The sequence below is a fragment of the Chiroxiphia lanceolata genome, chromosome 2 (assembly GCF_009829145.1).
Source record: "Chiroxiphia lanceolata isolate bChiLan1 chromosome 2, bChiLan1.pri, whole genome shotgun sequence".
In the NCBI taxonomy this organism is placed as follows: domain Eukaryota; kingdom Metazoa; phylum Chordata; class Aves; order Passeriformes; family Pipridae; genus Chiroxiphia; species Chiroxiphia lanceolata.
This window is the reverse complement of record NC_045638.1, coordinates 31,808,864-31,835,436: the sequence shown is the minus strand read 5'-3', so window position 1 is coordinate 31,835,436 and position 26,573 is coordinate 31,808,864. Positions and strand designations below refer to the sequence as shown.

At 42.8% G+C, this 26,573-nt stretch overlaps 3 protein-coding genes across 6 annotated transcripts; 2 read left to right on the top strand and 1 right to left on the bottom strand.

Moving 5' to 3' along the window:
• The first annotated feature begins 5,479 nt into the window (after positions 1-5,479).
• On the top strand, positions 5,480-7,198 carry LIPT1 (lipoyltransferase 1). The gene is made up of 2 exons (XM_032679799.1): positions 5,480-5,556; positions 5,778-7,198. The coding sequence occupies exon 2, from the start codon at positions 6,005-6,007 to the stop codon at positions 7,124-7,126; it is 1,122 nt and encodes a 373-aa protein (XP_032535690.1). The 5' UTR covers positions 5,480-5,556; positions 5,778-6,004; the 3' UTR covers positions 7,127-7,198.
• Positions 7,199-7,979: 781 nt separating this feature from the next.
• MITD1 (microtubule interacting and trafficking domain containing 1) lies at positions 7,980-14,154 on the bottom strand. 4 transcript variants are annotated; one of them, XR_004355360.1, is made up of 8 exons: positions 13,857-14,081; positions 13,561-13,662; positions 12,972-13,108; positions 12,803-12,889; positions 12,040-12,155; positions 11,648-11,708; positions 8,807-11,560; positions 7,980-8,242 (listed from the first exon to the last, which is right to left on the bottom strand). XR_004355360.1 is itself a non-coding variant. In XM_032679801.1 (7 exons), exons 2-7 carry the CDS (start codon positions 13,607-13,609, stop codon positions 11,465-11,467), a joined length of 546 nt encoding a protein of 181 aa, XP_032535692.1. In that variant the 5' UTR covers positions 13,610-13,662; positions 14,090-14,154; the 3' UTR covers positions 7,980-11,464. The 4 variants fall into 4 exon arrangements, 2 of the variants coding, with proteins under 2 accessions (XP_032535692.1, XP_032535691.1); XR_004355359.1 differs by having other exon boundaries at positions 7,980-8,915; positions 9,108-11,560; XM_032679801.1 differs by lacking the exon at positions 13,857-14,081 and adding an exon at positions 14,090-14,154 and having other exon boundaries at positions 7,980-11,560.
• On the top strand, positions 14,053-17,582 carry MRPL30 (mitochondrial ribosomal protein L30). The gene is made up of 5 exons (XM_032679802.1): positions 14,053-14,214; positions 14,522-14,602; positions 16,186-16,332; positions 17,080-17,153; positions 17,253-17,582. The coding sequence occupies exons 1-5, from the start codon at positions 14,068-14,070 to the stop codon at positions 17,383-17,385; spliced, it is 582 nt and encodes a 193-aa protein (XP_032535693.1). The 5' UTR covers positions 14,053-14,067; the 3' UTR covers positions 17,386-17,582.
• Positions 17,583-26,573: the final 8,991 nt, after the last annotated feature.

Below are 26,573 nucleotides of genomic sequence, written 5' to 3'. Positions count from 1 at the left end.
AGACTGAGTGAAGAAAGGATCAAGAGCAGCCCTGGGGAGAAGGACTTGGGGGATTTGGGAGTGTTCGAGGGTGGGAAGCTAAACCTGACCTGGCAATGTGTGCTGTCAGACCAGAAAGCCAACCATGTCCTGGGCTGCATCAAAAGCAGCGTGACCAGCAGTTTGAAGTAGGTGATGCTCCCCCTCCACTCTACCTTCATGAGACCCCACCTGGAGCACTGCATCCAGCTCTGGGGCCCCCAACTCAAGAAAGACACTGACCTGTCAGAACAAGCCCCAAGGAGGGCCACAAAGATGATCACAGGGATGGAGCACCTCTCCTATGAAGTCAGGCTGAGAGAGTTGGGGTTGTTCAGCCTGGAGAAGAGAAGAATCTGGGGAGACCTTACAGCACCTTCCAGTACCTAAACGTGGCCAACAAGAGAAATGGGGAGGGACTTTTCACAAGTGCATGTAGTGATAGGACAAGGGGCAATGACCTAAAACTGAAGGAGAGCAAGTTTAGATTAGATATTAGGAAGACATTCTTGACTGTGAGGGTGGTGAAACACTGGAACAGGTTGCCCAGAGAGGCTGTGGACTCCCCATCCCTGGAAGTGTTCAAGACCAGGTTGGATGGAGCTTTGAGCAACCTGATCTAGTGGAAGGTGTCCCTGCCCATGGCCAGGGGTTGGAACTAAATGGTCCTTAAGTTTCCTTCTGACCCATCCATAACTCTGTGTTTTCCTTGAGCCGGGGGTTCTACGGGACAGAAGCCAAGCAGCTGTGATGAACATACCAACTTCTGGTACAGTACCAGCATAACAGCTTAGCTAAACAACTGTGTGCAGCAAGCATGCAGTCTCTGCACTTTTATGCTCTTAAATCTTGCTTTCAGAGATTATCATAATCCTCATTTTCCCCACAGGTGTATCTGACTGAAATTCTAGAGGCAAAACAAAATCAGAGGTTAGAAAAAAATCCTAAAAATTATTAAAAAAAAAAAGACACATTGTAAAATCTTCTACAAAGTTATCAGTAAAAGCATTTTCCCCATTAATTTTACATAAATATTTATAAGCACTCTCTTCAAAGAAATTTTAATTATTTCTCTACTTGGTTTCATCTTGGGAGGTTTTTGAATAACTCTTATCTATGAAAATTCAACTTTCAGTATCAAGTTTATGACTTAGAGCACAGTTCCTTAATAAACATTACTAAAGTCAAGAAAAGGTGTTCATATTTCTTTTTGGTTTTAAGTACAAATGAATACTGAGTGACCAGTTGCTGCTATACCTTTTTGAATGGCTTTTTCGTTGGGGGAGGGAGTTAAGCTAAGCTTCTCCTTAAGTGACACAACATTTTCTCCACACCTTGACAGATAAAAAGATGACTTCCTCAAATAATACTTCAATTCTTAATGGCTGTTTGGAGATGGAAACAGGGAGGTGGGTGGGCATAATAAATTGGCATTCTTGGGCAACACCACCTCCCATTGTTGGTTTAAGTGGAATTCTTTGGTTTTAGAGCACCTTTAACACAAACCTCCCGGGGCCCATCTGCACACATGTGGCATAGGCCTCATCCGTGATTAATGTGAAAGCCTCCGAGAAAGGCAGGGAAAGGCAGCACAAGCAATGCTTACAGGTCAGAAGACTTCAGAGACAAAGCCAAGCAGCCAAGTCTCATTAATCCAGCCCCAGGAGAGAGATGAGTATTCTGAAACTGCCACAGCTGATCAGCTGGGACTGACTGTTAGCTCAGGCAGCTCAGCTGAACACCTCTGCTCTAATTAGGTTCATCTCTTTCAGAAACTAATATCCAAGGAGACACATTTACAGCTGAAAACTCCAGCAATTGCAATACAATCTCTCTGGCTTGACAAGAACAAAACAAGTGTTAGATAAGACTGATTTAATCTTGTGAAAATAGCCTTCTTTTAGTTAAATCTTATCTTCTATCCCAAACTCATCTACTCTGCATATGTATTTGTAAGATTATGTGCCAGTTGTATCTTCCAGAATAAATATCACCCTTAACTTGTTCCTTGACAGTGTCAAGCATTAGCTTCACACATATGATAAAACACCAGTCTGAACTCATTCCTGATTTTTAATGGCAGGATTGACATATTAACTGCTTTGCAGACATTGTAAAGTTAAAATGTCATGGTATTACAAGGCTAATTGCGCTTTTCTTTATTCCATCAACAAAATCATACGAGAGAGACTACTTCTTACATCTTCTTATGTCCAAGATAGCAGTTCTTATTTACAGTACCTCTAGCTGCATATCTCTTCTTGGAATAGCACAGACAGGGACAGGAAGACTGGTGCCTTTGAAGAAAGTGATGTGAAAAGGGTAAGGGGGCCATGTGAGTCCTCTGACTCCTATTGCCTGCTTCTGTCGGGCATGGATATAAAGAGTCTTTGAAAGAGGCTGCTTTAGGTAGTCCCAAAGTCAAGCTGAGAAATCAGATGAAATGCACTCTCTTCCCTGTTAGCCACTAGCGCAGGTTTTATATTCTGCAGACAGTGTCAGGTGAATGATGGGTTTTTTTTGGCAAGCAACCACTATAAAGCACTCATGAATAGAGCTCACCTTTTCAGATATTAGGTGTGAGTAACACCTCAGAAATACAATCCCCACCCAAAGAGAAGAAATTGGAAGATTTTAACTTCCAGAAAAAGAGCAAGAGAAACAAGTCTCTTTCTTTTCCTCACTCCATTCTGGATTTATTGTAAGTCTTTCTTTTGGATTTTGGTATGGTGGAGATCATCAGAGACTCTGCATTATCATGTTTATCTCCAAAAGAGATGCAAAAAGAGCATTTCAGGTTTTCATAACTTTAATTATGAAGAATAATAAGAATTTTATTATGAAGAATAAAAAATTCTTCTTCATGAAAGTTCATTTTAGATGTGAAATTAGACATTTTTAATTAGTTTTGCTCTGGTATGTCTAAGGTATCCTCTAAGAGACGTATGGTGAGTTCTCTCTAATATGGATGCAGGTTAATGTTGTGCACAGCAGTTACTGTGCTTTCTGTATACCAAACAACACTTTCTTGATCAAAGAAGAAATGAAATTCATACACAGGATTGTTTTCAAAAGCAAAAATAACAATAGCTGTATTTTGCAGATGTGATTTATACACTAGTAGTTGAGACATAAAAAATGTATTTAAAAGTCCAATCCAGAAGAAATAAATAAATAAATCATGGTGTGCATTTAGAAATTCATATTTTTTGCTTATTGTCAGAATATTTCCAATTATCTTGCTGGGTTTGTCTTCAACAGTAGCCACTTTTCGGGAAAGGCATTTATTGTTCATGTGTATTTTACCCTTCAGCATATCAGAAACAGACCCTTGACGTTTTTACCTGTCCACCTAGTATTCTGCACACTTTACTTTTTTTTAGCACATTGTGCTTCTAACCGTGGAAACATTTTTTGACTAGAAAAACACGTAGTGTAACAGCTCAAAGTAGGTTTTTAGTGTCACCCTGTGGCAAAATGACACATTGCAAATTTCCAAGAATCAGTTGCCAAAATGGAAACAAATGGTCCCACATTTTGTTTGGTTTTTTGAAACATAAGAATTCTCAGAAGTCTCACAAGATGCATTTCCCTACTTCTGACCAGTGTCACAGTGCACGGGTTCTCTTCTGCATTTTGCCAACTACTTCCAAAGTTGATTTTCCAATATTCAGAAGTACACATGCCTTTTGCCCTGTGCACTACTGAATAGCTCACCCCAGTGAAAAGTTATCACCAGTCTAATTTAGCAAGAAGTTATGTCTATTGCAAATCACTTCAAATAATTCACAACTTTTTTTTTTTTTAATATGACAATACAATGTTCCAAGTGCTGGGACACACATTACATCAAGATTCTTTTAGAGTCTGTTTCTCCCACTAATCACCACCAGCACACATGTGGTGATGGTGTTTTACTTTTTATTTGCCCTACTACACCCACACAGCCCTTTTAAGTGTTTGGTAAGGACTGTCACGCTCTTAATTAATCAGTTCTTCAGTAGGAAATAACCCCAAGCTTATGTCTTTAATCTTGGAAGTCTTTCATCCTTATCCACCTTCTTTTCTCCTTCACCTTTCAGGGAATATAGCTGTTCTGATACTGTTCATTCAACTAGAAGGTTAAGGCAATTCAGGCCACATCATATACAGTTTTCTTTACTGGAAAAGCAAATACATGAACACCCAGTTACATGCCCAAAGCCAAACTGCTTCCTGAAGTAATCTCACTGTTTCATCTGAATATCAATTTGGCATTTCTTTGAAAGTCATCTATTCCTAGAGCTAGAAAAAAAGAAAAATTACTTAGCCCTAACTACCTGTTCAAGAGGGATAGCCTATGTGAATTCTCACAACCCACTGTATCAAACTTTTTCTCTACAGTTCCTTCATGTCTTGGTACTCTTATATTAAGGCAGAGAGGAAGACAAAAGCATGCAATGTATCCTTTATAAATACACATACACCAGAAAGAGATATACAACACATATTTGCCCATAGGGATACTACTGCAGATAAAAAAGTTCAGCTAGTATTGAACATTGTCCCACAGTGTAAGCTTAAATACAGACAAGAGCTCTTGATAGTTAAGGTCTGGTAGACTTTAAGAATGCCTTAAACCAATGCAAATCTATAGACAACTTGCTGCATGAAATATGTCTACAGCTACTTAGGTTTTGATCACTTCCAGCTTGTTAATGAATTACACTATCAACATTTAGTTTCCATATCTTCCCAAATCCCATGGAGAGTTTCTGCGTATTTCACAAGCCTCTGTACATTTGTATTAACTCCTTCAGCCTCCTTGTGAACCCGTGAAAGCTGCTAGCATCCACAACAACCCGTGGAGAGAAATTGCGCAGCTGGGTCTTGCAAGAAGAATCATCCATTTTATCCGTTGTGCATTGGCCACTTGTTGGCATGACCCTGTAAGTATTATTGACAATGCCTGTAAGTATCTGAAGGGAGGGTGCCAAGAGGACGGAGCCAGGCTCTTCTCAGTGGTGCCCAGCAATAGGACAAGAGGCAACGGGCAGAAACTGATGCACAGGAAATTTTGCCTGAATATGGTGAAGAATTTCTTTATTGTACGGGTGCCTGTGCACTGAAACAGATTGCCCGGAGAGGTTGTGGAGTCTCCCTCGCTCAGATATTCAGACCCGTCTGGGCACAAACCTGTGCCACGTGCTCTAGGATGACCCTGCCTGAGCAGGGAGGTTGGTCCAGGTGACCCAGTGTGGTCCCTTCCAACCTCTCCCACTCAGTGATTCTGTGACCCGATCATTCCCGCTTTTTCCCAGCTCCCTCCCGCTGCACAGTGCCATGGCTACGCTGCGACAGGCAGGACATCAGCAACCCCCGAGGGGCAGGAGCCCGCTCACAGCTCTCCGCCCCCATCCCTTCCCCAGCTCACCGGCGGGGCAGCGCCCGCCCCCAGCACCTCTCACCCGGGAAGCGGAAGGCGCTCCGGAGGCCGCCGGCTCCAAGGACGCCGCCGGCTCCAAGGAGCCCGCGGGAGCGGGGGCTGCTCTCCCCGCCGTGAGTAGCGCAGGGGTGGCCGGCGGGACGCGGGGGCGGCGGCGGGCGAGGGGCGCAGCGCCTCGGAGCAGCCGCCGGGGCCGAGGGGACACCGCGCCCGGAACCCCGTGGGAAAAAAAGCCAAAACAACAAAGCTAGACTACGCGAAGTAAAACCGCATTAGGAAGGCTCTGTTGAGTGAGGGGAAAATACACATTCCGTCTCTTCCTTTGGTCTTTTAGGCACCAGGGACTGCGAGGAGCAGCTACTCTGACACCTCCGGATGTTTTCGGGAAGCTCCCGACAGGGCTTGAGCGGCATGACCCGGAGGAGTACCATGCCTTGGAACTGGCATGCTGCCGTGGGAAGAGCATGACTGCGTCATGCCTGCCTCTAGCATTTCATTTCTGCCGCATCCAGCTTTAGCAGAGTGGGAATTCCTTCCATCCACTGTCCAATTATTAAAAACATGGTACTCCAGCCATCATTAAAGAACTGCTTTCGGCTGTCCTGCGTCCTCAGGACTCCAAAAGCTGGCTTCAGGAGTACAGCTAGTGGAGCCCTCATTATCCAGTCTGTTTCTAATGACGTTTACCAAAATCTCGCTGTGGAAGACTGGATCCACGACCACATGGATTTAGAGAAGCGACAGGTCCTTTTCCTTTGGAGAAATTCCCCTGCTGTGGTAATAGGGAGACATCAGAATCCCTGGCAGGAATGCAACCTCAGGCTGTTGAGGCAAAAAAATATAAAACTAGCCAGGAGAAGAAGTGGAGGAGGGACAGTTTACCATGACCTCGGTAATATCAATTTGACTTTCTTCACAACCAGAAAAAAATACGAGCGAATGGAAAACCTGAAACTGGTTGTTAAGGCACTGAAAGCCTTGCGCCCTCAGTTAGACATACATGTCAGTGACAGATATGACATCTTGCTAGATAGGCACTACAAAATCTCAGGTACTGCTGCAAAGCTGGGAGGGACAAGTGCTTATCACCACTGTACCTTACTCTGTAATGCAGATAAGTTTGTTTTATCTTCTGTGCTAAAAAGTCCTTATAAAGGGCTAAAGAGCAATGCCACGCCTAGTGTGCCTGCCTCGGTGAAAAATCTCTTTGAAGAGGATCCTAGTTTAACTTCTGAGATGCTCCTGGATGCCATTGCTAAGGAATATGCTACACAACACCAAATAGATCATCATATCACCTTAATAAACCCAGCTGATGAGACTCTGCTTCCTGGAATTAATAATAAAACTAAAGAACTACAAACCTGGGAGTGGGTGTACGGAAAGACACCAAAGTTCAGCGTTAGCACTTGTCTTAACATGGCCTATAAGGATTCTGTTCTTGACATTAAAGTAAATATGGATGTAAAGCATGGAAGGATTGAAGTCTGTAACATCGATCTGCCGGAGCAGTGGCTGCCACCAGCACTGTACAGCAAACTGGTCAAGAGCCTTACTGGCAGTAAGTTTTGCCCAAATGAAACCACAACACTAGCGACAACACTGCTAAGAGTGTGTCCAGAAGATGATGAGTTGCACAGCAGGTGGAATCTACTATGTGAGAATATGGTAATGCTAATGTGACTTGCATTTTGAAAATGTAAGTTAAACGCCTGTTGCTTTTTTATTTAATGTACTAAAAACAAAATTAAAGCTGAATTTTTCTCTTACTAGTCAAACTGTTCAATCTTGTGCTTTTGTATAATATTACAATTAAATTTCACACTGCCTGCACCCGATGTTCCCAAACTGTAGGATGTAAGCCACTGCTGACAAGACATCATTGCTGCTTAAATCAGAGAAAACGGTGCAGGCATCCCAAATTGGCCCTGTAGCAGAGGAGATACAAATGGCTGGCAGAGGTGGGATGGGGTAGGTGAAAACTGGTGCTTTGCTGCTGCACTGGATGCCCCAGCCTGGACCCTGTTCCTTGGGGATTGTAGTCCAAAGGCTGTGTCTCAGCCCCTGAACTGTGTGGAGACAGATGTCCCCTGGTTTCTGGTTTAAACTCCTTTCTTGCAGAATGCTGGTGCCGCTGTGCCTCCACTGTACAAGCACGGTATGTACGCTGAGCTCACTGCTCTGTAATGAATCACTTTGACAGTTCCACCCTGGATTAGGGCTTTTTTGTCCATGCATGTGCAAGAGCAGGCAAAGGATTAGGAAATTCAGTGTGGGGGGTTGTGTGATGAGAGCTGTGCCTCCTTTGTTCCTACACTGCCTGGCACGAAACTGGGAGTCCCTGCTGCCTTGGGTACTGGCATCTAAGCTAAACTTTAGGAGATACAGTTGCAAGTACAGATCTGGGAGAAACAGGTTTTCTTATGTTACAACCTAGGAGAAAATTTTCTAGTAAGAGACAATAGTGAACTAAAAATGACAATTTTAATGTTAAATAATAGTTAAATATAAAGTAAAATTATGAAAGAAAGGCTCAAGATATATTTCACTGTTGTTGTGAATAAGCAAAATGCAATTTTGATTAGGTCAGAACAGAAGCACTTTATTACTACAGTTTTAGGAGAGAACCCAGTGCAGCAGTGACAGACTCCACTGATGTGAAGTCTCCAAAATGAGGCAGTCACAGAGTTTATGTACCTTTATATTACACGACTCTTTCTTCACCAAACTGCTCTTGAATAGTACAGTTAGTTAAATTTGAAGTGGGAGGTTCATCAAGCAAAATGCCATAAATTCACCCTGTCAAGGCGTGAGCACATCAAGGTAAATTCCATTCAGCACAATATATAAGCACAACTCAATTTACCTAAGTCTTTTCCCAGAAGGTTAACCAGGCTGGTAGGACTTTAAATGAAACCATGGTATCCAGAAATGAGACATAGTTACAAAGAGCTTGTTACTCAATGACTTATGTGTTGCCCTGAAGTACCAATACCATTTACTACTTCTGTATATAAGGAAACTGCAGGAAAAACAGAGGTGGATATAAAGTGGATTGAGAAATGCCAGTATCAATTAGGCAACAAACAATCCTGCTATTAATAGGTCAAGATAAACAAGGATCAGTCTGGCCTCAAGAAAGTAAAGAAGCAATGATGTTTATGTTCTTGGGCCTGTCCTAATCACATTTCTGAGCCTGTGGCATGAAGGGAAAGTTGGATGAAAAGTTAGCATAACTATTGGACAAAGACTTAGAGGACTTACAAGTAGGTCTGTAAGGACACACTGATTTCCAGTGTCCTTGTTGTCCATACAGAAAACCCTCAGCTGAAGCTCCAGTAAGGATTTCAAACTGTCCCTTACCTTTCTGAGTGGCAGCAGGGGGGTTTCAGCAGGGATCAGTCTGCAGTCCTCCCAGGCCATGCAGAACATGGGAATCCAAGTCATAGCACCGCATTCTGTCACGGAATAACTGGAATGCAATTTTGATCAGGTCAGAACAGCAGCAGTTAATTAAATAATGCTGCCCAGATGAGACAGCTGCAAATAGTTAAGAAGTGATGCCTGCAAAGGCCTATAAGGTTACTTCCACACTGACACCTTTAAAAGATGACTGGTTGATCAGCTCTCATGAGGAGGAAATTACACGGCAGAAGTGACCTACCTTTAGTTAAGGAGTGCAGTCAGTGGGGGTGAATCCAGCCGTCAGCTGGGACTGGTGGTAGGGCTGAGTGACACTCGGCTGAGCCCAGCAGGGAAGGTGGCTTAAGTTCATCCCCACAGATGATGCCAGGAGGGACAGTTCTGGCTGCACAATCCAGGTAATGATCTGACTGCATCAATGTGAGCAGCAATACAGAAGAATATGGCTTGGAGTCTTATTGCAGAACTGTACTCTCAGATTTCTCTGGTAGTTTGTTGGTTTTTTTCCATTCCTTGATGCCCACTGCTCTTCACACATGGTGTTTCTACTGACAGCACAAGGAACTGTTCAGCGATAAAGGGCTTATAAGTAAAAATTGCAGTGCAGCACCAAGTGGTACATCACTAAAGGCTTACTTGTACATGTGTACAGATACTGCAGATCCATGGGATCTGCAAGGAAAGCTGTAGTCTTAGCTACTGAATTATAGTTGAATTAGAAGAAAAGGCTCCTTATTTTGCCTCTGTATGTTTAAAATTGCTGAACTAGGTTAAAAGACACAAAGCTTCACATTTGGGCAGCTTACTGTATTTACAGTGAGCTTTTTCCCAATCATGGCTGGATCCATGAGGCATTACCCAGCTTCCTTGAATTTCTCTATGCAGTGAAGAAGTCAAACAGATGACTAAAACTACAAATAATAAAAAATATTTTTTATTTCCATTAAAAATAGGCATATATTATACACAAGTGAATAAAATTCACAACAGTGACTAGAAAACTAGTATCACAGCAGCAAGCCCAGGAGCTTCTATGGAATGTCTGGGGGAACAACTAGTAGCACACAGCTCTGTGGCACATATATTACTCATTTTGCTGATGTAACACTCCAAAGCTGAGACATTACTATGAGGAAAGGATAAAGAAGGCAAACCACTGGCAAACTGTGACCCAGAAAATAAGGTGAAGGCCAGCCCCATTTCTTCTTGATTTCTGTGGAATAGATTTGTTGTTATAGGCAAGAGGGAAAGAATAGCAGCATTAGATGATAGAAAATAAAATAATAAAGCACATTAAGGAAAGAAAAGTATAATAGAATACACCTCTAAACATGCTACTAGAATACAGAGGCCTACTGTATTACAGGAGCAGAAAGCATAAGGCACCTATCAGTCCTGAGGCTGAAAAGATTTTGATGGGACCTGCAAAAGAGGCCACTGCCTGTTTTTCATGTCAGAATACATGACTTTGGCGAATTCTTGCTAAGAAAGAACTCTTGTTTAAGAAGAAAAAGCAGTAGCAGCTCAGGTAATACCTTCTGGTTTCCAAAGGATGAAGGAATGACTAGGAAAGCCTTTGTCTTTACTCCAAATAGCATATTCCTTAGAATCACAGAATACTCTGACCCACAAGGATCATCAAATCCAGCTCTTAAGTGAATGGCCTATAAAGGGATTGAACCCACAATGTGTTATTAACACCATGCTCTGACAAACTGAGCTATTCAGGGTATCCAACTTTTGGAAGAACTTAAAAATAAATTTTGGTTTTTTTAGGGGACTGCAATAGCAGTAGGGAAAAATGCAGTTGAGATTGGCATGAGTAGCCAGTCATTGGACTTTAAAGTCAGAGAATAAGACTGGGAGAAGATCATACATCCTTTCCACACCTAATGCAAAGGATGGAAATCAGGTATATGACCATACATCATGGAATAAAAGAACATATAGGAGTGACAGGGAAGAGAATACAGCTGTTTGCAGCCTTCCTAGTCCAAAATCCATCATGCAGAGACACATAAGACAACCCTAAAATGACTGTATACTGAACACTAAAACTCTTGTAGGCAAGAGGCTTGGAAAATGGAATGTTAAATTTGGGGTTACTAGTAAAGTCTGTGAAATAAAGTATTATGAGATTGACTAAAACCCACTAGAATAGTAGTCATGACTAGAATACAGGAATTAAAGGAAGTAAATAAGACTGCTTATAAAAGAGGACATGAGACAGCCCAGCTTCCAATGTTTCTGAGGTGGTCAATTACAGATATAAACCCCAAAATTGGCTCAAGACAAAATCAGTAGTAAAAATAGAAATGACAGTAAAGAGGCCTTTGAAAGACAATATTGAGGGTCTGTTATGAAATCAAGATAAAATTTAGACATAGATTGTATTAATTAAGATTACAGAAGTACAGTGAAGGAATTTACAGTTGTGTTTTCTCAGACTGAAAAGCCTCAAGTATTCTGCACTCAAGTATGCTGCACTAAGTACTTGGAAGAGTTGCTTCTGAGGATGGACAACTGGACTCAAGCAACGTCTTCCAGTCTTACATTTTTATGCTTATGAAAACACTTATTAAAAGCAGTCATATCTGATTACATTTTCTTTGTGTGTTTAGTGTGAAAGACATCCACTGTTGTTTCATGACAAGGTCGCAAGTCAAAGTCACAGTATCCAATGCTGAAGCGACCCTGCAGAAATTAACAGAATTGACATGGTGAGCAAATACTGTAGAAGAGCTCATTCTAAGTTAATTAAAGAGGTCAAAGCATTTTTACCTGTGGTTTCTTAAAATAATCAAGACCCCTTCCAATCTTAATCATCCATCCATTGTTGAATCTGTTTTAAAAATTCACAAATTTGAATACTATGAGTATGTTGAATAAAAAAATAGTTACATCCACATGATGCACAAGTTTCTTGTTTCAATCACAATTATTTCCTAGTGTCACCGATACCTGTGTCAACTATAGAAGACACAGCATAAAGAGACAACTAATATTATGTTCACAATTAGACAACATGAAACTATGGAGGCTGATTTTATCCGATGAGAGCCACTGCCTTCTACTTTGTTAACCACAGCTGTAATTAATAGTTGTCTCAAAAGTTAGGGTTAAATAGTTTGACTTCCAATAACTGGAATTTGCTCATTTTTTAAATCCCGCACCTGATTTCTCGATCATGTATTGAAGACGAAAATTCAATATTCAGTGTTACTCCATAATTCCTTAATGACTGTTGTATTTCTTCCAAGCCACTCGTCTGCTGACTCCTCCCACTACCCTGTAAAAAATAAAAATAACGTGGTGGGGTTTGGATTGTTTTTTATTTTAATATGTATTCACTTCTGGTCACTTCTTCCTAAACTCACCAACAAAAACTTTTTACAATCAAAGTAGATTTGCAGTTTCAAAGACAGGATAAAGAGCAGACAGATTACAGGTACATTTGCTAAGGGATGTGGAGGAGGAGTTTACTCTCAGGCCTTTGCAACTAGATATGAATTACTATTAAAAATAAGTGCAGTAATAGTTTAAATAAATGCAGTGCTAGTTTGAGAGATTACAGCTCGTTAAAGCCTCTAAAATGACAACTAAATACAGCTGTTGGAAGAGCAAAAAACCCCATATCTCTATAGATGCTTTGCTTTTGATGACATTTTCCACAACAAAACTTTCACAGAAACATCTTTTCGATTTAAGACTCTGCTTACCAAGAATTTGTTAGAGTTATCAGAAAACTCGAACTTACAAAATTACTTATGTTCAACTATCACATTTTTATTTTTCTCTTAAGTCTGAGTTTTCTGCTGAAATCATCAGAGACTGAGTCTAACAAGTTCTGGTAAGTAAGAACAAGTCTATATATTTTTTTTTTTTGCATGTGGCATCACCTGCCACATCAGTAGAAACCAAAATCTAGACACTTACCTCATCATAGGAAGTGAGGAGGTGGATTGTTTTCACTTTGCACGGCCCCTTAATTAGCATCTCACAGAACCGTAGAAAGTTATACAACTGTAAAAGTTTTATTCAATTTAGTAACTTGGAATGTCTCTAGTACCTACATCTGTATTAGTTACACCAAGTATCTACTTGCCTGATGAACGTGCCTAATGTACGGGTCCTCCACCCAAACTTCAGAAACAACCTCAGTAAGGTACTCATGGAAAAGCTTTTCGTAGCCAAAACCCGTTGCGTTTTCCTCTATCCTGATTTGCTTATGGTATTTGCCATCTGAAAAGAAAGCAGGTCTCTGTTGAAGTAACGGTCAGGACGTAATTTCTGTGTTAAAACACCTCACCCATCAAACATTTGCATAAGAACAGACATTTAAAAGCGAACAGGTACATCACAGTTCACAGAATCACAGAATGGGCCAAGTTGGAAGGGACCACAGTGGGTCATCTGGTCCAGCTTCCCTGCTCAAGCAGGGTCATCCCAGAGCACATGGTCCAGGATTGTGTCCAGACAGTTCTTGACTATCTCCAGCAAGGGAGACTCCACAACCTCTCTGGACAGCCTGTTCTAGTGCTTGGTTACTCACACAATAAAGTTCTTCCTCATATTCAGGTGGAACTTCCTGGGCATTGGTTTCTGCCCATTGCCTCGTGTTCTATTGCTGGGCACCACTGAGAAGAGCCTGGCTCCATCCTCTTGGCACACTCCATTTAGATTTTTATACATACCTTGTTTCTCTTTCTCGATGTGTTTTTTAATGTCTTCGGCTCTGGTCATGTACTCGGAGATCTTCTGCCGGTAGCGGTGCTTTTTTGCCTCATCCTTCGTGGCTGTAACCCATAAGAGCACAGGGGCCATTAAAAAACTCTCCCCAGCACTTCCTGGCCCCGCTCTCCTGGGGAGACACCGCCAGCTGCCTCTCTCTCCTTCCCCTTGTGCCGACGGCCCTCCGCGCCCGACACAGCTCGAGTGTTCCCGGAACCGCCCCCGACGCCTGAGGCCGCGGCGCCCCCTCGCCCGGTACCTTTCACCACCTGCAGCAGGAGATCGATGCCCTCCTGGTAACACACCAGCGACTCCTGGAACCGGGATGCCACGTCCAGCTCCACCGCCCGCTTCACCGTCTCTGCCCCGGCCCGCTCCAGCGCGGCGGTGCCATCGCCCCCCGACCGCGACATGGACAGGGAGCGGGACCGGGACAGCTACCGGGAAAGGGCAGGGAGCTGAGGGGGAGGATGGAGAGGGGCGGTGTCTCACCCTTGTCCTTCCGCCCGCTCGGAACTCAAGTGCCGCGGCGCTGGTGTCCGGCCGAAAGAGTGCTGCGCACCGAAATGGCCGCCGGGGTGGGCCGGGCGGGCCTGGGGCTCGCAGGAGCCGGGAGGGTGAGGATGGGGAAATCGGGGGCGAGATCCAGGTTGGGATCGGGGGGCATCTGGGGGGGGATCTGGGGCGGGATCCAGGTGGGGATCGGGGGGATGTGGGGCGGGATCCAGGCTAGGCTGGGGCACGCAGCCACTGAGAAGGTGGGGATCCAGGTGGGGATCTGAGCTGCGACTCGCAGCCGCCAGGAAGGTTGGGATCTGTGTAGGGATCCGCGCGGGGAATGGGGCTTGTGGCTGCGTCGTCTGCATGCAAGTATTCAGAGCTGTAAGGAAAGTGCAGACGAGTTGTGCCCTCCTCTCTTTGCAGCTGCTGGGAAAGAGGATGGAGGGGATGGCGTCCCCATCCTGGGCTCGCTGTCTTTTTACCAGGTCGAGAATTCCAGACTCGGTATGTGCTTCAGTAATTGAGAAACTGAAAAAACGAGTGTTAGCTTGCTACATTTTGTGGTTTGTTTTTGTTTGTTTGTTTGTTTGTTTGTTTGTTTTGCTGCGGTATGACAGATTTCCAGAGACTCTGTGGGATGAGCGAGTTCACAGTGCGCTGGGTGAAGAACCGGCTGAAAGGCAGAGCCCAGAGGGTTGCAGTGAATGGGGTTGCATCTGACTGGTGACAGGGCAACACTGATGTTTCTCAGGCTTCAGTTCTAGGGCCAGGTCTGTTCAAAATATTTATCAACGATCTGGATGCAGGAGTTGAATGCACAATTAACAAGTTTGCAGAGATATCTAGACTGATTGGAAAATTGGACAATCATCAGTGGCATGAAATTTAGCAAGAATAAATGCCAGATACTGCACTTGGTACCAAGTGATACTGGGCACAGGTATAAATGGAGACAAGAGTGGCTGGAGAGCAGCCCTGAAAAAAGGGATCTGGGGGAGCTGGTGGGCAACAACTCAACAGGAGTCAGCAGGGAAGCCGGGCAGCCAGGGGGGCAAACCCCATCCTGGAGGGCATCAAACACAGCACAGCCAGACAGTCAAAGGCAGTGATTGTCCAGCTGTATTCACTGTTGGTGCAGCCTCACCTCCAGCGCTGTGTGCAGTTTGTGTGAGCCCCCCAATTTAAGAAGGACATGAAGGTCTTTGAATGCATCCAGAGGAGGGCAGCAAAGCTGGTGACAGGGCTGGAAGGCATGTCCTGAGAGGAGCAGCTGAGGACTCTGGCTTTGTCTGGTTCAGAGAGAAGGAGGCTCAGAGGTGACTTCACTGCTCTCTGCAGCTTCCTGAGGAGGGGAAGCAGAGGGGGAGGTGCTGAGCTGTTCTCCTTGAGATCCAGTGACAGTGTGCATGGGAATGGCTTAGAGCTGCCAGGTTCAGGGCAGGTTCAGACTGGACATCAGGAAGCATTTCTTTACTGAGAGGGTGGTCAAACACTGGAACAGGTTTTCTAGAGAGGTGTTCAGCTGCCCAAGCCTGTCAGTGTTTAAGAGGCATTTGGACAATGCCTTAATAATGTTTTAACTTTTGGTCCACCCTGAAGTGATCAGGAGATGGACTAGATGATTGTTGGTAAGTCCCTTCCAACTGAAATATTTTGTCCAATAAATAATTAAACCAAAGTGATAGGAAGTTTGACTTGCACTTTACATTTTTACATTTACATTTTTGCAAGATACCATCTTGTGTCAGTTCATACTTTTCCTTAAAAGCATTTTTAAGCCTGTGGAAAAACGTGCCATGCAGAGGCTGAGCACAGGCTCCCTGAGGAGATGCACATGAATTAGTTGTGCTGGTCCAGTGTTGTCCATGTGTTTCTGTGAGTCACTATCAGCAAACCATTATAAAGATATATTTGACTTCATGTTATAAAATTTTGTTTCACTTTGTTGGTACTTTGACTGCCTAAAAAGAAAAACATGTAAGAATATTTACCAAGGTTGAAGTATGTTTTAGAGAGTAGCTGACTATAATAATAATTATCAGATATTTAGGAAAAAAACTTCTGGTTTTGTGAACTTTTCATTCTAGGTATTTCAGCCACGGCCTGGAGATCATGAGAAGTATGGAGGTGACCCTGAGCAGCCCCACAAAATCCACGTTATTACTAGAATAAAAAGTGTCATTGGTCGCCCATATTGGGAAAAGAAGATAATACGTGACCTTGGGCTGGATAAAGTATGATTGTTGTTCTTTGTACTTGTTGTATACATCAGAAATGGAGCATTAAGCTGGTTGGTTTTTTAAGGACCTCAACTTTGCAGTCACAAAACATAATTACATTTATAGCAGCTGAGGGAAATGTTCATGGCAAATGCGCTTTCAAAATATCCCTCTATGGTATTGTGCTGCATGCCTGAGGAGAACTTCACCCTGAGAATTCTGCTAAAATAATAGAAATAGATTTGTAAATACTTTGAATTCAGTTTTCTCTGTGGATCATGTTATTTAGATATTGCAGGAAGGCAAATAAGACTCGTTTATCAATGAAAAGGCTTTGAAGGCCAAGACTAAGAGTTTGTGTCAAAGATGCGTTTATCCAAGCTTTTCAGGCACATTGTGCAAAGATTCATCTAGTCAGTGTTATATTACAGAGAATAAAATGTGTGCTTGATCCATTTAAGATGTAACTGAAACAAGCAGTTTTGCTCCTAAGTTCCTGTATTTACATTTATAGTGTTTTTAACAGCTGGAAGAAAAATGTATTGATAATGGAATGGGAATAAAGTTGAAATTATCATTTTACTGGAATCAAGTTTGATCCAGTTTTGGTTTCGTATTTTTATGTTCGTGATGCATGATGGTTCTCTAAATCTTACATTTGCAATTGTGGTTTATATTTTTACTGATAGTGTGAAAAGTTCAGTGAACAGAGATTTGGGATTTGACAACGCATTTGTAAAACCTGTTTTATCCTTTATGTAGGCGCATCAGCCAAGACTGCACAAAAATATCCCTTCTGTGAATTCCAGACTGAAAGTTATTAAACATCTGATAAGGTTTGTTAATTATTTGTTTATTTATTTGTTTATTTGGAATATTTAATGTAACTCTCTTCTAGTCACAGGACTTCACTAAGCAAACTCTTTTGCCTGTAGAATAAAGCCACTGAAACTACCCTACGGGTTGCCAACAGAAGAGGAAATACCCGGCACCTTTCTTACACGCAACGGAGAGCTTGTCATTAAACGGCGTCTGAAACCTGTGGAGCAGAAAGAAATTAAGTCATAAGGTGTAGTGGTTGGATTTAGATTTTATAAAATAAATACTTTGAATTCTGAGTTAAGAGTTCGTGTATGAAACGTAAGAAAATTCTTAACCCTGTCTGGTATGAATGGCAGAGGTGACACTTAAAGAATTGTATGTGTACAGATAGGAAATTCAATGTTGTTAATAGTTGCCTGAAATATTAAATGAATTATAGGCTGTCTGTCTTTGTGTTTTAATTTTGTGACTAGATTGCTGCAGTTTATGGCTAGCTGTAAGAGAACTTTATTTATAAAGTCAGATAAGCAGAGAAGTGAGTAGAATAGAGGTAGCTAATGATGTTGAGGATGTTTCCCAGCTATAACAGTAAAGGTTTACAGTGATGATGCAGGACTTCACTTTCACTGCACAAAGGACAGAACTGGAATTGAAAAGCCCTCTGCTTAGTAGTCACAGCAGAATCGACTGGCTATCCACGGAGAGTGTCAGGCATTTGGATGACTTGCCTTGGTTATCCAGATCTCAGGCTTGTTTCTTAGCAAAGAATCTCTCATCTGGCTTCTCCTGTAACTTAAAAAGTACATAAACTCTCCATTTGGACGTAACAGGAGTTATTCATATCTTGGTATGTTGTATAATTTGTCTTCCAGGAAACATGCTATCTCACTTCATATATATTCCCTGATCCTAAATGTACAATAATAGCCTAAGAGCTGCAGCTTATGTGAACGTTGATGCTTTTCCTGTTCTAAAATTGCAAACTTTAGAAGTCTGGAGCCCCTGAAGCATGCCTCTGACACGAGTTAGGAATCACGGGCTGCAAGCTTGTGAAGGACTACTCTGTGCGTAGTTTTATTTACTGCTGCTGTATCAAATGATAAAGTAGTTTTCATTCCAGCAAGCCTAAATTCTATTCTTTAACGCACTGTGAGCCTCTCCACACTAGACACACTGAAAAGGAGTTAATCTTAATGACTGTATGTTGTGAGAAGGTCAGAGGGATACAGTCGCTGAAAATGAGTGTTTATCCTTTCCGCCGGCTTGCAGAGAAGGGTAAACACCAGTAGGAGTTCAAAGGAGTAGACAGACATATCAGTACAGGGAGATAAAAGCTGGAAGCACTGTGCACAGAAGGAAAAGGATAGGCTACAGTGGCATTGAAGAGTGTAATGGCCCCTACGGGCAGGCTGAAGGCAGAAATTAAAATTTCAGCTGAAATAGAATAGCATGGAAGAAGTGAAGCAGATAAATGAATGATGTTTTTCTTCCCTCCCTCCCTCCTTCCTTCCAGCATCTGCACAGCGTCTTGTGCTGCAGTATGTTAGAACTGCAGTCTCTGCAAGGTGTTGATCACGTTCCCACAGGGAGGTGCTTAGTACAAGCTGGAGTTTGAACCCTTTTGAAGGACGTGTGTAGTGCACCCAATGTGCAGGGCATGCTTGAAAGAGATGGCACAAGTACTAGGGCCCAGAAGATGATCTTGGATCAAATGGATCTTGTTGCTGGTGGATAGCAAATAATAAGATTTGTGCCAGGATTGGAGCTCCAGAGCACCAGAGCCAGGATGGCTCAGCCTTACCAAGCGGGTTCGCGTTCAGGTCCACGGCACTGCAGGCTGGTGAGCCTCTGGCAGAGGACGTGCTGCCGGTTCCGTCCCACACAGTGTGTGTACAGATACAGATATGGATATGGATATGGATATAGACATGGATCTTTTGTTCATTGCACGGTACTGATGCTACAGCCCACAAAAGTACTGTAGGGTATTCCAGAGGGAATGTGTTAATGAACGGGCTTGCTTGGTACCGTGCAGGGCTTCAAAAGTGTGTGATAAACTACCTAAGTTAAAACAGAGCTAATAACTGCTTCCCAAGTACAGAGAAGGGAACCTAGATAGTACCTGTTATTTCTGGGAAAGATTTAGGTACAAGAGATGCTTTCAGATGTCTTTAATTGGCAACCTGACAGTTTTAATGAAAAAGGAAATTGTATTTCCTTAAAATGTTCTGTTTGGATGTTTCTGAAATGGTATTTCTTCCAAGGTCACAGGTGTCATACAGTCAATCTGCTATCCCAAACCTTCTCTGTATAAGCACACATCCTCTAAAGATTTTCTCAAATCTAAAACCTGAACCAACAGGGTGCACAAACACAGTGCATGTCCACATCCTTTCATTAATGAAGCTTTGTCAATGCTCTGTGTAGATCTTTATGAAGCAGGGAACAAACAGACTGACATAAGATAATCACAAAATTCAGGTTGGCAGGTACCTCATAGGTCTCTAGTCCAACCTCCTGCTCAATGCAGGGCCAGTGCTGAGGTCAGACAAGGTTACTCAGTAGTTTATCCAGCTGGGTCTTGAAAACCTCTGAGTCTTGAAGACCTCAGGGCAGGGACAGCTCTCTGAATGGCCTGCACTGCTGTTTTGTACTGCTGTTAGAGGTATTGGCAGATAAGATGCAAGGGAGATAAAATCTTGTTAAGCAGTGTTATAACTTTCATGCAGCATTAATCTGCTGCTTGAGAAACTGCAGGCACAGGTGAAAACTCTGAATATTCTCCTGAAGTAAGCTAAAAAATGGCAAGAGATAGGTCGCAGTTTGGATTATTAGCAGTGTTATCTTTTAAGTTACTTTTTTAGCCTTAGCTGAAAAAAAAACCCGTTAGAATCTTGTACTTGTTTCTGGCTTCATTGCTCCCCCCCATTCTTACTATTTCTGAGGGAGAAATCCAGGTTGTTTTTAATTAGAAGCAAAGTATGAATCAGTGACTCTAATCATTATTCAGAGATTTCAATATCCAATTCTCTTATAAAAATTGGCTCTTGCATCCACATTATTGACATGGTGTTGTGCCAGTATTCAGTTTGTTGTAGTTCTGGATATTGTTAGCTTCTACATTATCCCACCTGAAATGAGAGTGAAAGAAACACATGAACAGAGGTGCTACTTCATTAGTAAATAAGCAAACAAACAAAAATCACAACTGAACTGCACTGCTTTAGTTTATCCTCCCTTTTCACCAGGATTGTTGGCCGTAATATTAACATTTCCAGCTCTTTTTGTCACAGAGGTATTCCTTTTGTGTTTTAACTTTGTGAAAAAATCATAATTTCCTCATTCCAGACTTGGTGATCATTGTCCCCTTGCTGTATTTTGCTAATGTCTTCAGTTTTATGATTGTTTCCTTGTGTGCATATTCCTTCATGCCTACCCACATTAATAACCTCAGACATGTTACTACTGTAGTTGGACTAAAGGGACCCAACTGTAGGGACGGCTTCAGGGTAATCAGTGTCTAAGAATATAACTATGTTTCCTCCGGAGAGAACCAGACATTTTCAAAATTAGTGGGTTCCTCCTTCAGAGTTGCCAGGATAGGCAACCAGGATAGGTTGATTTGTAGATGGGTGGTAACATGAACAGAGGAACTGGGATGTGTTTAGTTTTCTTCAGTGCTTGGTTTTACAGCATTTTCATGCTTGGATTTACATGTGTGAAATGTTTCAAAGCTGACAAAACTCTACCTTTGAGGTCCTGTTCCTTTGTCCAAGCTGGGAATTTTTTCTGAATTTATAAATCTGCATAAAATCTCTGTGTCTTATGGTAAGTACTCTTCAGTGTCCCATGACTTGTCAATCTTACAGTACTGTTTATCAGCCTGAAAGTGAGACAGCAGTATCAGCGTACCAGAAACCTCAACCCCACTACTTATTTATCCCACTATTTATCCAGAGATCTTCATTGCTTACAGGTTGCTTGTGTTCATTTTGATTCTTAATCTCATGATTTACCTCTTTTGTGACTGTATAGAGAGGAAGCAAGTGCAGCTCAAGGTGCAGGTAAAGCCAGCAAATGTGTGAAGGGCAGACTGTTGGGGCACTGAAGAGGAATTCCTGCCTCACTTCCTTGTCTTTCAGAGCCTTAAAAAACCAACACGGCTGCTGTTGTAAAGGTGACAGTGTGCAGAAAGCAGCATGACTGCTGCTTCAGCCTTTCCAGGTGCAAGGTGACTGCTCCTCTCCTCCCCAGCTGCATCAAGGGTGGGAAAGTCTGTTTCCTCTAAGAATCTCCCATGGATCTCTGCCCCAGTCCTCCTTCTTCTCCTTCTTCTCTTCCCCTTATCCTCTTGTACAGGATAGTAAAGCACAAGTCTGAGGGGGCTGGAGCTGTTACAAAAGCAGATCCCAATGTGTATGACAAATGTTTAGGGATTTTACAGATAAGGATACAACTTGGCAAACAAGTGAGGCACAAATGTAGGCATGAATAATGAAGCAAGATCCCCCGCTAGCCAGGCCCCTGTGGTGCATAAAGTGTAATTAACCTGATGATGTGTAGCTGCAGCCTGCAGGCCTCTGTGCTCAGCTAAAAGAAGTGCTTTTTGGAACAAGACTTATTATCTAGATATGAAATAGGAACAGGTAATCTGTTCATTCCTAAGGGAGTGCTGGGAAGCAATCAGTGGTTTCATAGTGCAAAAGCAGTCTGCTCATGCCCTGACACTCACTGGGATCCTTCCCAGGTTCTGGCAGCTGACAATCTGATCAGCATTGGCTTTAGTGTGGCCACAGAGTTGGCTGAAAAGGCTTAGTGGGTTGCCTTTCAACAGGGCCTCTGCTGCTCCTCTAACTCTGCTTCAGATGAAGGATGAGATTTGTGTTTTCAAGAAGGTTGACTATAACTGCACTAAGCGAAATGCATTTCCAGGGTCACCCCAGCCGTCCTTCAGCACTGCCCCAGCATGTGACTCTTGAAAAATAATACCAACAATCAATCACAACTTTTGCAATGTTGGCGTGGTGTTTTTCCATGTTCCTCAAACCTTTTTCTACAGTCTTCTCTTGAGGCATGAAATCCTACAACATGACATGCCCATCATTTTTAAAATCCAAACCCAGTTTTTATAAGTCATTATGACTGAGCTGACATTTTGAATCCTTCTGACTCTATTTAGAGAGAAACAATGATACAATGGACTAATTTTGCTGAAGGGTAAGTGCCCTAGAAATCAATACACAGATAATATAAAAGACATTTTATTCAAATATAGAGGGCAGTTCTCTAGCATGCAAACTAAAAGGTGATTCTTTTAACTCTAAACCTTGGGTGGAATAGTCCCAGATCTAGGGCGTTTTAATTTAGGACTATAATGGAGAAACGTTCAGAAGCTCGGGTCGTGAGGGAAATCCTCTTAAGGAAGGTAGAAAAGCAGATTTGATGGCAGGGTTGGATGTACCAAGCAGACCTTTATTTTCTCTGTGATGGTCTTAAATATCATCTCAAAGGCAATGCTATTCTCAACGTAAATTTATGTGCTCAAGTGGGATTTGTGTTGGTTGTGGGAAAATCTGCTTGCATGGCAATGACTGACAGAGACCGAGATCCGTAATAGGCACGAGCTTTTGTGTGAGTGTAAAGGGAGATGAACAGCTGAATTAGTGCCTACCTACACAGCTCAGACCTTCTGTTTTCACGGTTGGCTCCAAAGCTCCAGTTGTGTCAACATTCAGAAAATTCCCATAGCTCTCCGAACAGCCTAAGAGCGGTATTTACAACCAGAAGTCAGGCCAGCACAATGCATGACTCATGCTGCTAAAATGCTTTCAGATCCATGTCTGAAAGCCATGGCATCTCTCAGATACTCGTGCAGGCGTTTGTGCTGGCAGGTGTGGTCACGGTACATCTTGTCGGCTCTGGAGAAGATTACCTCTCGGTCATGCCAGCCTAAAGCCACCGTGGAGCTTGTAAGGTGAACTGGGGCTTTGTGCACAATTCATCTCCCCTAATTTTAGCTTGCCTAAAACTTAGATATCTAGTCTAAGCTTGTGACTTGGGCTGCCCACATGGCCAATGGAGAAAGGCACTTCAAAAATGCAGTTTTTCTACTCCAAAATAAAATAAAAAAAAATAAAATAGTGAGAGTCAAGAGAAATCCTACACTACTGACTTGCTCCAGCTTGCTTTTCCATAGCTACCATGAACAAGAAAATCAAAGACAAACATCCTTCATTTACATCATTACAATTTATTTGACTTGCAGATTGTTTGTCTTGCAATTTATCTGCATTTATCTGTTGTCAAAACATGCCATTGCAGGAGGGAAAACATACAAAGAGCAACTGAGAGGAACAATGCTAACCCGATCCCAGCAGTTAATGGAAAACAGAGTTTGGTACAGTGAATTATTTACAAGAATATTAGACAAACATCACAGACAGACCCGACATGTTTGCTGCAAGATGTCTCTCCAACTTCTTACTGCACTTCCTGGAGGCAAATGGGCTTTTTATCTGCTGGTGGAGTTCTGGAGCAGTTGGCTCAGTGCACTCTTCCCATACTCACTGGTCATACAAGAAACAGAAATGCCTAACAGCTTGTTGTGTATCCTCCCAAACACAACAGGTTTTCTGCTTTCACAGCACAAACATAATTATTATTTAAAAAAATGAAATACCTTTTAATTTAATTTAAGGCCCCACTGCTAACAGCTTGGAACTAGGAGGAGCCTTGTCTGAAAACGACTGCTCCCCTTCAGTTCTTGGAAGCAATAATGTACTGACAATGAGAAATTGTGAACCTCCGCTTTTGGATGGAATGAAGTTTTCACAGGCAAAGATCCAGGAACGATAACATGACCAGAGCTGCAACTGCTGAGAATTCGGATATGCAGAGACTATGCCAGGTCTCTGTTGTTATCCCCTCTTGTACAGAGACAACAAAGGTCAACAACCCTAAATTAGCAGCAGTGTGGATTTCAAAGCCACTGTAGCTGTGCAGCAGTAAGGAAAAAAGCCACTGGGTGGCAGAACTCCCCACAGTACAATCCATCCTAACCTGCTTCTCCCCCACGGTAGATTTGTGAGTGTGAAATGCTGTTTCACTCTTTCAGCAGCTCTTTCACATTTTAAGCTGGGGGATTCGTCCCATGTCATTGCACTGAGAGATTCAATTCTGTAAATTCGTCCTGTACTGTTGGTACTTCCCATAGAGAACCAACTGCAAAAAGTCACAGCAGCCCATGTATGGGGCTCTTCATGTTCGTGATTGTGACTGAGTGTAAAAAAGGTTGAAACAGAGGGAAGTACACCTGGCAGAAAGGAAAATAGAAGAGATATGACCCAAATGAAGTGACATTAAAAAATCTGAAAATTCAAAATATCACTGAAGATGATTCACCAAACAGTAATCTCCAAATGGTCTCCTTATTGCTAGGGGAGAAACATAGAGGATGTACCAGTTTGCTTCTTCTACATCATAGTAATTGAGGCAGGTTGGTAGATCTCCCATGTTTCCAGAAATTTTTGCTTAATCATATATGCATACAGGAAGTGTCACATGTCATGGGAAGTGTTTTCCTCAATAAATCTCTATTTGGACTGCTGGGGAAGGCTGCACTCCTGAGAGGACAGACCATGGGCCACAGGAGCTGCAAGGGGCTCTGTCACTCCCTGTGATGGAGAGGAGGTGCAGTCCTCCCCATAACCTGTGCCCTCAGCCCACCCCTCCTTCTACAACGCTCACAAGGGGACCTGAGCACTTTCTCCTCTGACAGCTCTAGCATCAACCAAGATTTTGGGGAGGGGGTGAGAAAGTGCATCAATGCTTGGGACAAGGCAGCAAGGCATGCCAGGCTTACCCAGGAGGGCAGCACTGTCTGGCAGCACAAACATTGAGTACGTGGGGCGGTTCTTCCTGACCATGCAAAACAACTTGAAAATCAATTATCCATCACTAGCATACATGAAGATATAAATATATCTCACTGCTTGCCGAATAAACACAAAGAAATTCTTTCCAAGCTGATGGGGTATTTCTCTTGGTTGTGTGGGCAAAGTGACAAAAGGAGTCACATCTCTTTGCATAAGAGGCCCCAATGTCAGCTCTCCTGCCCCAGCACAAACCAGCCTTCAGCTGTTCATGAAAGACTTGTGACTTCATGAGACACTCACACTTCTGCTGCTGTTTCAAACATGTCTTTTACAGCATCTTGTTAACTTCCTCCAAACTTCCTCAAACTCCGATGTTTAATTCAGAAAAAATAAAATCAGTAATGTTCTGTAATGTTAAAATTAGTAATGCTCAGTGCTGTGCTCCCACCATGAATGCCTTTATTCCCTGCCCGTATTCTGTATACCAACCTCCTTTGCCACACCTGGGCAGTTTTGCCTGAATCCCCCAAGACTTTCTTTATGCTCAGCTAGCTCTTCAGCCTCCATATAGAGCAACCTGACAGTCCTGCTACTGAAATATTTTGTGTATGTGGTAAGTGTAGGCCACCTACCTACAGAATATACAGCAATAGCCATGATGGTCCATTCAGTATCAGTGTCCATACACTATCAGTAAGGAGATCACAAGAGTCGCAAGGGAAAGACAATTCTGATTTACCCAGAAGCCAGGTTGCAGGGCACTGGATCAGATCTGGTATCAGCTCCTCCTTTTTCTTCTGTGTCTGGCAGGAGGGAAGGACTGCCTCTGGCAATTAAATGCTTCAGGGCAGACATCCATGGGATAATCTGGTCCTCTATATGGCCCTTGTGACTCGGGCATGCAGACATGTCTTGTTAGAGATTGTCCCCATTTCTAAGGAAAAGGTACAAAAAATATGCTTCCAGGATTTCTATCATTATGACAGGAACTCCTGATTTCTGTAACCATGCACATATCCAAACCTCTCCTGAACTTCATCAGTTGCTTGCTCTGAATCAACTGAGGGGTGCTTGAATAGGTAGGGAATTCATAAAATAAAACCTGATTTAAAGGACAGAAATGAGTTAAATTTCTCCTTGCTTGCCTTGCAACAAGATACTTTTCCAGTTCTTGAGGTGTTTGTGGAAGGCTGAGGGCTGCAGCAGTAGGGTCAGGTTAGCCATGTCCTCTCTGTGTGGTTTTTTTTCATGCTTTTGAACATTTCTCCTTATTGCTAATTAGCTTAATAAGGCATGGGTAAGAAATGAGTGATCCTAGTTATACTTTCAGGGGAGAAACTAGGCTGACATAAGCTTCCCAAAGCAATTAAGCCAATTTAAGCTCCGGGAGGTTACCTAGCCCATGTCAGGAAGGCAGGATGCTCTGGGTATTGGGAGCTGCTCCCTTGTCCCAAGGCTGCATGATGGCCTCAGAGGGAAATGCAGGGGCTTGTAGATGATTGAGACATGTGAGGAATTGGCAAAACTTCGTGGATGAGAGAAACAGCCTAGAAAGGTAGG